Here is a 12200-nt window from a genome sequence, read left to right on the forward strand (position 1 = left end):
CCTTCCCCTGCCCCCTCCCCGGCCCCCCCTCCCCCCGACCCTCTCCCCGGCCCCCGCCTCCCCTCCCTCGCCTCGCCCCACCGGCTTCCCACCACGGCCTCTCTCGGCGAGGAAACTCTGGCCTCCGCTTCCTCCTCCTCCGACTCGGACACCGGCGGAGCCTCCCCGCCCCCGCGGAAGAAACCCCGAGCCTCGGCGGCGGAGGGGGCAGGAGAGCCCGGGGCTTCGGCAGGCAGAGCAGGCCTCTCCCCACCGTCCTCGTCGTCCTCGTCCTCGTCGTCGTCGTCCTCCTCCTCCTCCTCCGTGGTGGTAGTGGTGGGACTCCCCCCGGCTGCCCCTTCCGCCGCCGCTGCCGTCCCCCACCGAAGTAGCGGCCACAGCCTGGTCAGCGGCAGCATCATGCAGGCCAACGGGGCAGGAGGAGGAGGAGGAGGCGGCGGCGGCGGCGGAGGAGGAGGAGGGGGCGGCGGGGGCCAGGGACAGACCCAGGAACTCGCCTGCCTGTCGGCCCAGAACGGGGAGTCGTCCCCCTCGTCGTCGTCGTCCGCGGGGGACCTGGCCCACGCCAATGGGCTCCTGCCTTCCGCCCCCTCCGCCGCCAGCAACAATAGCAACAGCCTGAATGTCAATAACGGGGTCCCCGGCGGGGCCGCCGCCGCAGCCTCCGCCACCGTTGCAGCTGCCTCCGCCACCACCGCCGCCTCCTCTTCCTTGGCCACCCCAGAACTGGGCAGCAGCCTCAAGAAGAAGAAGCGGCTCTCCCAGTCAGATGAGGATGTCATTAGGCTAATAGGACAGCACTTGAATGGCTTAGGGCTCAAGTAAGTATCCCTTCCAGGCAGCTGGTGTGGACAGACCGAGGGACCGAAGCTGGCGGGAGGGGAGGGCGGGGGGTGGCTGGAAAGAGCTCGGGCAAAGAGAGAATTACTGCTGGACCCAGGACACAGGAGGACGCAGCTCAGACAGGCTGACCGGGGAGGAGGAGCCCACCTGCAGGGAAATAAGGGGAAATCAATCAGTCTGACAAATTGTGTGGTTGGGGGTTGGGCAGGGGGCGTAGAAACCAAAAGAGTCACCCCTCCCCGTACACCTTCAGAGCGTAATTGTCTGTCAATAAAGACAGATGCGGGAGTGTGTCTGTGTGTGTGTTGGGGGAAGGGTGGATTAGAGCTGGTGGAAATAATGAACCTTGGAGGATTTGTTTTTCAAGGGTACCTCAGAGGCATCTTTGTGGGACACCTCCCCCCCGCCCCCAGCCATGACAGACAACCCAGGCAAACTACCAATCAGGAAAGACAATCACTTACAAGTGTTTATGGGAACTGAGGGGCTGGGATAATTTGGAAGGAGGCTGCTGAATAAATCTGATGGGAATAATGGAGTAAGTTACCATGTTGATGTCATTTAAAGGCCCTTGTGTGTATACAAGAGGCCTGCCACTAACTTGTCTGAAATCCCACTGTAATACCAAGAAGGCGACTGCCTCTGAAAAAGGGACATCTGATCTGGTGAATCATTTATTTTCAAATACAATTTAGATGACCTTGTGTACCTAAAGTAGGGTGAAGGTAGACGACCTTGGCCCCAAACCCCCGTTTTGTATATACACAAAGGAAAACCAGGGGGGGTGGAAAGTAGGATTGGTGTGAGTGCCGTGGAGCTTGATGGAGGATGAAGCAGAACCAGAGAGAATTAAGAGTAGAGAACAACATGCAACAGTCAGTTTCCAGCTTCAAAGCATAGATTAAAATAAGCTCTTAGTATTTTTTGGATTTATAGGTTTGTTCTGGGGAGAGGGAGAAAAGAGCACTTTTTAAAAGTGACATAAGTATTTTGATTCTCAGTCAGATTATTGCACTGTTTTTTGCTGAAAAATAAATGGAGCTGAATAAGAAAGCATTGAAACATAAGCAAATATGTAAGACTGATAAAGATTCTTAGATATCAAAATATCTGATGGAAGAAACCACATGTGGTGAATCATTTAAGCTCTGAAAGAAATATATCGAAGGAAGATTTCACTTTGTTCCCTAAGGAAAAGCATTTCCTAAATGCTAACAGAACATATTACTGAGACAAGAAGCAAGCTGACAGCAGCAGGAGGAAATAACTCGTGACTGTTTGGAACCTACACCATAGTAAATTTGCTATTTTTAGTATAGAGAGAAAGCGAATGATTTTTTGATGCTGGATTTATTTCAGTTTTAAAGATTGACCTATTAGAATTTCTTTGCAAACATAATATCTGGATGTAAGGCCCTTACCTAATACAGGTCATCTCCATCACCTTGTATGTAACTAACAGTTTTTATGTTTCCAAATGTAGTAACGTGGTTAGTACGTAGATCATGGTTTTTCACTTTTTTTAACCGGTTGGTTAGAACACATTTTTAGAAATTTTGTACTTCATTAAAGGCATTAAATGGAAAAGGAGGAAGAATTTATTTTGATTCTGGTTTCAAGAACGTTTTTGACTTGACTAGATGTAAACCTAGGTGGCAGTTTAAAAATCAAGTTTGTTTAGCCAAGCACCTCAAAGCTATTTATTTCTTTTTCCTTCATCATGAGGTTAGCTTAAGAACTTTTGCAACTGTTTTCATAGACAGTAGTTTATTTGGAAGAGTAAACCCTAAAGTTGGTCAGGTCTTTTTTACACTGTATCTCTCCTGCAGCCAGACTGTTGATCTCCTCATGCAAGAGTCAGGATGTCGTTTAGAACATCCTTCTGCTACCAAATTCCGAAATCATGTCATGGAAGGAGACTGGGATAAGGTAAAGTAGGGCATATAGAGCTGTGTAACTGCTGCTAAAATTGTATATTTGATGTGCATTTTGTGACATTTCTGTTTTTCTCTTATACCAATTTTTGCAGGCAGAAAATGACCTGAATGAACTAAAGCCTTTAGTGCATTCTCCTCATGCTATTGTGGTAAGAGGCGCACTTGAAATCTCTCAAACGTTGTTGGGAATAATTGTGGTAAATACACTTTTGTTCTTAGTTTCACATTTATGCTTATTTTAGTAGGTTATTGATAACTCTAGGTTTCTGCCTCTTATAAAAGATAAGGCCTTAACTTTCAAATAATTAAACTTGTAAACTAGGATGAGTGTTGATGTTTTAAAGTTTGAGTTTTATATTTTTAAAATCATGTTTAGTAAATGTGTCCTTTGAATCTTTGAGTTTGTAAATTAAGCTTTTGCTAAATTATGTTGAAAGATTTTTATGCTTTTGGTACTATTAATAGGAGTTTAATATTTATAGAATCAGGAATAAATTATACTTTTATTATTTAAAATACTGAATGTGCTGGTAAAGAAGACACGTTTGGGTGTATATATATCCATATAGCCTTAAGTAGCTGACACATTAATTATCTTTTTTTAAAACAAATCTTTGGGAATTGTAGTTAATTCAAACCAGCTCCATTGGTGTGCTCACCATTTTCCATTCTTGCATTCCAGTTGTGTGAATTGACAGTGTCCAAGTTTGTATAATAGATATCACTCTGGTGGAGGTTTAGTATGCAAATTTGACCATTGGGCTCTGCTTACTGGCCTTATTTCCTGACAAGATCAGTTTAGTAGTTTAATCTGTTAGCCTCTTTCATAAATCTTAATGAATCTTTTATACTAATAGGCTTTAATTCTTCAGTAGATGTTGGTGAGGGAGAGGAGGGGATGAGTTTTTCCTAAGTCCTTGTGATTGGAAACCATGAAGAATCAGCTGCTGGCTGCTGGCTTTTTAACTTCTAGCTGATTCATTTGTTGTCAAAAGCAGTTTCCTGTCTGGTGGGGGAGGGAAAGAAGTTAAATAGGAAGTGAAGTAGGGAAATCAGCTGTTTGTTAAATATTAGTAAATACCTGTTAACATTTTGATTTTTTTTTTAATTGGGTCAAACATTAATCTTTCTGCCTTTGTCTATAGACCTAATAGACTCTCCTGTTTCTGTTTTGGGTTTTTTTTTTTTTAAATCTTAATTACAAGAGTTTTCAAATTCTTAATATAATTGTTTACAAAAATATCCTAGAGAATGGACTTCAGGTGAATTAAAGGAGCAACCAATATGAACAAATACGGATTCAGTTAAATTGACGCTCTAGTGTTTTGTGGGGGGTTTTTTTTCCATAAATACTTAAAATACTAAAATTTTTAACTTATTATCAGGCATCTGGTTCAATAGTAACTCATGGAATAATCAGTTCCATGGTAAGTTTTTAAAATGAAAGCACAGAAGTTAAACATCTATATTCAAAAGGATTGCAAATTTTCTAGTAATTAAATTTTCCCCAACCCATATGTTAGGATTTAAAAAAAAAAAAAAAAAACCTAAATAAATTTTTATTGGGCAGTTTTTCATAAATTGTTAGCCCTGACAGAATGGAAGGTGACGCTAATATAAAGACAATTACAAGGCCAAAATAAGAATTGGGTTTCCTTTCCCACTGGACAGGTTAACACTGCTTATATGGTGACAGTAGAGAACTTGCCCATGGACTATTTTAAAATAAGTGTGTGATTTCTTGGAGGATCATTATCCTTTTTTAAGCTTCATCCAAATTATATCTGTAATTTAGCAGTAAAAATTATTAATTAGACACACTTTTTTCTTATTTGTTTATAGTAATTTGAGACTTCTGTATTGGATTTAGATTATAACTATCTCATTAGAAATCGTTGTTGTAGATAATAAGGAGGAATCCTTTCTTTGTACAGCCTGTTCAGTCTGTAAAACATTCTAGGATCTAATAAGAGATGAAGATTAAATCTCTGGCTGAGCCTCACACCATCAAACTGTTTAGGTATTTATACACAGAAAGGGGTTCCAACTTTATCTTACTTTAAACATTAATGAATCAATTGCTTTTAAAGATTCAGGTCAGCATTTTTTCACCTAATTGTGTTTAGATTTACTCCTCTCCCCCACTCCATCTCCAGAAGATAATCTAATGTAAGCGTAAATTTGTCATAATACCTTAGAAGACAACTATTTGGCTTTTGTTTAACATAATTATTTTAATTGTATGCCCAGACACATTTGATAACTTAGTCTAGACTAAAATTGTATTTTCTTTTTTAAACCTGAATGTTTCTATTGACCCAATCCACTCCCCCGCTTCAACCCCCATATTTTTAAATGGTTTCTAGTCAAATGATACTAGGAATAGCAGAATTTTTTCTGGAGTTTCTGGAAGCTGAGCTTATGAATCAACATATTTTAGTTTGGGTTCAGATATTCTTAGCCATGTCTGGGGAATTTGGGTGGGTATTTGAGATCAATAACAAAACTTATATGTCTAAAAATGTCTGATTCTTATTTTAATAGAATAGAAACATGCTTAACAAAAGTGTTCAAATATTAACTTGATCTACAGAAATTTACTAGTATATTTTAAAGTCAAATAGGGAGGAGTTTTGAAAGCCATGGTTTAAATATAATTCATTTCCACTTTCCTCTGAGTCATGATTTAATTGATATAACTTGGTTATAACCTTATCTCAGAGCTGGTCAGAGCCATTGCTAAGTTAGCTAGGAGCTAACTGCCCTTGATAACCAGACTTCCTGTGTATCATAACTTCTGAGTTTCAGAGCTTCACATTGAGTTCAGTATAATTATATGGGAGGAAACAGTAAATCCAAATATTGGGTAGGGTGATGGGGGACAACAGCAGGATTTACCACGTGCACTATCTTTCAGACTATCCTACCTAGTCACTTACCAATTTCAAGTTTTTATCAGATAGTAAAAGAGAAAAAATTACTGCTAGGCCCAAAGATGCTGAAAAATGATCAGAGATCAGGAATGATCTCTTACAGAGGTCTAGTTAGGAGTTGGGGAAGGATACAAAGGAGAGTTTATTATCGCAACCTGTTTTCTTTTTTTCTTCATTTAAGAAGCTCATGATCTTTAAAAAAAACACATAGTAAAGCCCTGTCCCCACCTCAGCAAACTTCAGTTTTGCCTGATTCTTTAAATTTTTTCAGTACATAATTAACGTCTTTTGTGACAGATGTTCATTTTCTTGAAACTGTATTTACATTTTTGTGCTTTAAATTTGGGGAAGTAAAATATAGCTTTACTTTCTCCATCTTTATCATATGTGTCAAATACTTGAACTGATTTTTAGGCAAATAAACAGTTTCTCAACCAAATCTCTAGCTATTCTTGGCCAGTAGCTTATTAGTTGCCATGCACACTACCAGGAATTGGTATCTGTTTGAGGGTATTCTTTGTCTTAATCTGGATAAAATGACTCATAGGGAAATGTTCTTGCGCTGCTTTTATAGCATTCCCTGTATATACAGAAATATGTGTGTATATTGGCTTCTCTCAAAGTTTTACTCTGCCTTCCTCTTCTCTCCTGCCCTGCCTCTGCTCCATAGAAAGAGAGTAACATGTTCTAGTAGGATCTTGATGGGAAAGTAAGGGGGAAATAGGAAATAGCAACTGGGGCACTGTCCCTACACACATTGGAATGGGGAAGGTGGCGTGCATAGGACTTAATGATTGATACCCCCAAAGTTAAGACTTGCCCTGAATAAAAACAGACAGAATTTTCCCCCAGATTCCCAATTATTAAGAAAATTCAGTGAAGAAATTAAATACACATGCTGCCAGTGGCATTTAAACAGAAAAATTCTGCAACTAAATGATACTCAAATTTGATTCAAAAATCCTAGGTAAAGTGAAACTCTTAACATTATATTGATAAATGGAAGTATATGAACTCTTCATAAAGAGTTGAAGTTTTTTCAGAAGATAAAATGGTGAGAATATCCATAATAACTTTGAATATTTGATTTTTAGATTTTGTTCTATTTAGTGTTTTGTTTTTGGTTTTTGTCACCTGATGGACTTTAAAGTATTTTTTTTTATTTGACATCTAGAGTTTAACATTAGGTTACATGTGCAGTAACGTGTTTTCAGGGCATCTTGGTTACCTATTTCCGAAACATTCATTAGTAAATCTAACTTTACGTGTAAAATTTGGTAAGTGTAATTTTTCTAGAGTTATAGGAGCTTACCTCATAGTTTGAAATTTTCTCTTTTCTTTAGCTATCAATTTAAGATTTGATTATTACCAAACATAAGCAATGAATCTTGTAAAAGATGTATTTAAATGTATGCCTAACTTACATGGGAGGGTTTGTTTGGTTTACTTTCTCTAGAAACCATTTTTATAAGCTTGTAGGTTATGCCTGCCTCCCCAATACTCCCTAAAAGAAAATCTTACAGAGCAATTCGTTATACTCTTAATTTTGTGAATAAATGATAATTTCTCCACACCATTTTTGACAGCAGTTTATTTTTAATGTCTTTTAAAGTAAGCATCTTAATGAAGAAGAAAAGGCTGTCATTTGGGGTTTTCTTTTGAATGGATTTGAAATCTTTACCTCTATGTTCCTTGGAATCTCTAAGTATGATTAACATTTCCTGTCTACTAAATTTTCTACCTGTATCAGTTGACTTGCTCAAGTGCCACAAGTAGCAGATTTGATAAATGAGTCCCTCCAAGCAGTGGTCTTTAATTAGGTTTAAGGTTTAAAAGAAATTGCAAGCTTAATATTCGTAAAAGCTCTTTTGTCTAGCAAAAAGCTGCTAAAACTGTGATGATCACTTTCAAGTCAAAAGTAAAGTAACAAAATAAAGGAACATTAAAAGTATTAAAGCTGTACACATTTCAGAGAAAAACTAAATGTGAAAGGGCTTCACAATAAGCTGGAAATGGTTTGTCCTTTTGGGGGAAAAGAGTTGATAATAATTGTGCTTCATAGTGAAATGCATCAAGACAGTTACCAATACACAAAGACCTTTGAGTTCAACCTTCGATTGTTCAACCTTCGATGGCATCCCTTTATTGCCACCTAGAGACAGTGAGTCCATCAAGCTCATGCTTGTCCACTTTAGTCATAGGAAACTCAGTACTTTGCACACCAGCCTCTAATCCAGTTGCTGGACAGCTTTTCTTACCTTTGATAAGCCAAAATATGACACTTTGTAACTTTGACCCGGTGGCTCCAGTTCTGCTTTCTGGTCTCCTTAGTCCTTCTTTCACATTGTGGCTTTTAAGTAATTCCTCCATTAACTGGTTTTTCTGCTGTCTTTCTAAAGCTTGTTGCATGAAACCCCCCAACAGCCATTATAGAAGTCAGACTTCTTAAAAAGCAAATTTAGAATACTTGGAATAGTTCTAACTTTTCACACAAGAAGTAAAATTCTAGGTGAATGTTTTGAGGGCAGAATTAATTTTCTCCTGTGTTGATGCCTTGGTCACTAATGATCTTTTCTAATTTGAGATTATTTGTTCAAAGCAGACTTTTATTAATATGTGAAATGGAGCAATAGGGTCACATTTAATCTGCTGTGACCCTATTAAATCAAAATATTTTGAGTCTTTTTAAAGCTTTATAACAATTATTTTTAAAGGGCATAGTAGAATGGTTTCTACTGTTCTGTTTAGGCACAAACATTTTCTGAAACTTCCATCAACTTTTTTCCCCTGACTGCTGCTTTCTGTCATGTCAGAGGATGAAGTTTTTGCTGCTGCAGCAGAAGTACCTGGAATACCTGGAGGATGGCAAGGTCCTGGAGGCACTTCAAGTTCTACGCTGTGAATTGACGCCACTGAAATACAATACAGAGCGCATTCATGTTCTTAGTGGGTAAGAAAGCTCAGTTCTTAGCTCCAGGTTGAGGAAGGAGCTATTTTTATCAAGGTTACCATTCCAAAGTTTCATTTCTTTTAATATTTTCCCAAGATGTGAGTATTGCTAAATTCTTGGGTAATATTTGTCTGGGTAATTTCACTTATGTGTGTACAAAGTATTTTTGTCATCCTAGGAAGCTTTCCATATTGAAATAGAGAGATGCTTAAGTGGGTGAAGGGAGAAGAAATATGTATTAACAGTGAAATGCCATTTCCTGATCTTCTATAAAAGCCCTGTGGCATAATCTTCTATTAAAAAAAAATAAGCAATAAAGTTTCTAGTGTTGATGCATACAGACTTTTTTTTTTAACATATACTTGTCATGTACCAGGTCCTTGCTAAGCGTTTCATAGACACAATCTCATTTTATCCTCGTGTCAATCCCTGAAATGTTAGAGTGCCCAAACGCTTGGTTTTGGACCTCCCTCTCTTCTCTGTCTACACACGCTTCCTAGGTGATCTCATTCTATACTATGCCTTCACATACCATCTACATGCCAGTGGCTCTTAAACTTACCCTCTCATCTGAACTCCCAGTGTATATACCTGATAGCCTACTTGACAGTCTCCATTTGGATGTCTAAAAGGTATCTCAAAGTTACATGTTGAGAACAGAAATGCTTAATTCCCATTGTCCCTCCACCCACCCAGCCCACACAAACCTGCTCCTCCTCTCGTTTTCCTCATCTTAGTAAATGGTGAGACCTTCTACCCACTTCTTCCAACAAAACACTTAAACCTCATCCTTGCATTTTTATCTTTTAACTGTGACAAGTATTGTTCACGTAAGGAAATGGCCCAGAAATGACAAGATGTCGAATTGACATGGTTTCTTCCTCTTAGTCCAGTGTCCTTTGAGTTATACCACGTGACTTCCCATAAACAGACACGCGTTTGAAACCTTAGGGTATAACGTGTATTTTCAAAAGGGAGCAGATTAACCATGGGTAACTTTTGGAAAATTCTAAAAGTAAACAATTTTTCGTAAAATTGATAATAACTCCCCAAAAGTTATTTTGGAAGCCAAATTTTTGCATTGTCCAACTTCTTTTATAGGGTTTTGTGAGTGTAATTACTTACATATTAAAAAGTAAGTTCTCATCAGCTAAGGCACTATATATTTAGTAAACAGCAAGAGAACAAGTAGTTCTGCTGTTGGGTAAGAGGCTATTATGTTATTTAGATGCTAAATGTAATATGCTAAATGCAATATGCAGTTAAGAAAAGGAGGTGGTGATACTGAAGTTAACTGAGAGGTTTCTGATACCTACATGATCATTTATCAAGCTCTACCTATATACCAGGTAGTAGACCAAGTGCTTCATATACTCCATCTTATTTAATCCTCACTACCCTACTTAATACCCTTGTTACAAATGAGTAGAACAGATTGTCTGAGACCAGAGTACCAGGCGAAATAGCAGGAGAGTTACTTGCCAGCTCTAATCTCCAGGTTTGAATAATTCTTTCACTTCTTTTACTTTTAAAGCCTGTTCTTCTGAGAAGAGCCAGAACCAGGTCAGGGTCACACTTCCAGCAGGGGGCCCTCAGGTATTCTCCAGAATCCATGAATTTAGCATTTATGCCTCCTTCGGCACATATAGTGAGTAATAAAACAGTTCCCAAATATTCTGCTTTGGGATCTCAGTACCTTTCACAAGATGACACAAGGATGATTATCCAATTATACCATTTCTTGAGTGGCATTTATGAAAAACTTTTGAAGGTATGTTGTTTTTGTTTAGTTAACTGAGTATGAATATCTTTGAAGGTTTTTTTTTTTTTTTTTAGTTTTGTTTTTTTTTTTTAGTTAACTGAGTATGAATATCTTTGAAGGTTTTTTTTTTTTTTTTCAGTTTCGTTTTGTTTATTGAGGAGCAGTTAGGTTAGCATACTGGTTAAGAGGAAGTTCTGCAACTACAATGCCTGGGTTCATTTTCTACTTTGCTGCTTAACCCTAAGCCAGTTACTTAAGCTTTCTGTGCCTTGGTTTCCTCATTTATAAAAATAGAATAATAGTGTTTACTTCATACAGGATTGTTATGAACATAAAACAAACTAATATATGTTGAGTGCTTAGTTAAGAACAGAGCCTGGCACCCAATAAGAGCTACATATGTATAATGATACATATTATTGTTATATTCAGGTGCCAGGTTGTATTAATGAATTAGGTCCACTGTAAAAATTTCTTCCTGATTTATATTTCTTAGTAAGAACTAGATATCCAAAGTATAATCAGTATTTTTCAATTATGTTTAATTCAGAGAAAAGGGTTTGATATTTGGTGCTTTCTCTTGTCATATTTTTAGGTATCTGATGTGTAGCCATGCAGAAGACCTACGTGCAAAAGCGGAATGGGAAGGCAAAGGAACAGCTTCACGATCCAAACTGTTGGATAAACTTCAGAGTAAGAGTCTTGATTTTTGATGTTTCTGTATTTTCTCTTAGAAATGATATTACAAATCAATTAGGAAGACTTGTGTCTAGACATACTCCTATCAAGTGGTTATGTAAGAGGAGTGAGGGGGAATCCATTAAGAGGCCCTTTATTTATTTTTTTGATAGGTCTTTATTTTTTTTAAACATCTTTATTGGCGTATAATTGCTTTACATTGTTATGTTAGTTTCTGGTTTTTAACAAAGTGAATCAGCTATACATATACTTATATCCCAATATCCCCTCTCTCTTGCGTCTCCCTCCCACCCTCCCTATCCCACACCTCTAGGTGGTCACAAAGCACCGAGCTGATCTCCCTGTGCTATGCGGCTGCTTCCCACTAGCTATCTGTTTTACGTTTGGTAGTGTACATATGTCAGTGTAAGAGGCCCTTTAAACCAGAGTCTTCAAATTCCGCCATGGAGTCTAAGAAGCTAACTTCAGGAGTCAGTGACAGGATGCTGGTCCCAGAGCAAGTCTCCTTTCATTTCTTTTATGTAGCGATGCTCCGCTTAAGATTCTGTTTGGGGGAGAAATGCTGTGGTTAGAGAAAAAAACATGTAAACCACAGCTTTAAGCCACAAGTATTTTAGATAGAGGGAGACCTCGTTTTATTGCTCTTCACTTTATTGCGCTTCGCAGATAACTGCAGTTTTTACAAATTAAAGGTTTGTGGCAACCCTGAGTTGTCAAATGATAGCATTTTTTAGCAATAAAGTATTTTTTAATTAAGGCTTGTACATTTTTTTTTAGACATAATGTTGTTTCACACTTAACACACTACAATGTAGTGTAAACACAGCTTTTATATGCACTGGGAAACCAAAAAAATATTTGTAACTCGCTTTGTTGTGATGTTCCCTTTATTGCGGTGGTCTAGAACTGAACCCACAGTATCTCCGAGGTATGCCTATTTTTTGTTGATTTCAACAGTAAGGCACAGATTTCTTTAGGTAAAACGTTTTACCCTCCTTCCAAATATTTTATATAACTTCCAAATTAGAGTCGGGGTTTCATTTTTGCCACATCTTTATAATGAAAGACCCTCTTTC

At 38.2% G+C, this 12200-nt stretch overlaps 1 protein-coding gene across 2 annotated transcripts in view; it reads left to right on the top strand.

Annotated features, from left to right (window-relative positions):
- Window positions 1-205: 205 nt before the first annotated feature.
- WDR26 (WD repeat domain 26) overlaps window positions 206-12200 on the top strand; it is a 44474-nt gene continuing 32479 nt past the window's right edge. The window contains exons 1-5 of one of the 2 annotated variants that reach the window (XM_007454476.1): window positions 206-821; window positions 2673-2772; window positions 2873-2977; window positions 8527-8663; window positions 11021-11118. In XM_007454476.1, the coding sequence (XP_007454538.1) occupies window positions 400-821; window positions 2673-2772; window positions 2873-2977; window positions 8527-8663; window positions 11021-11118 (862 nt within the window). In that variant the 5' untranslated portion in view covers window positions 206-399. The remainder of the gene's footprint in view (window positions 822-2672; window positions 2773-2872; window positions 2978-8526; window positions 8664-11020; window positions 11119-12200) is intronic. The other variant, XM_007454477.1, reaches the window with a different exon arrangement.

This window comes from Lipotes vexillifer, unplaced genomic scaffold (assembly GCF_000442215.2).
Source record: "Lipotes vexillifer unplaced genomic scaffold, Lipotes_vexillifer_v1.1 scaffold634, whole genome shotgun sequence".
Lineage (NCBI taxonomy): Eukaryota > Metazoa > Chordata > Mammalia > Artiodactyla > Lipotidae > Lipotes > Lipotes vexillifer.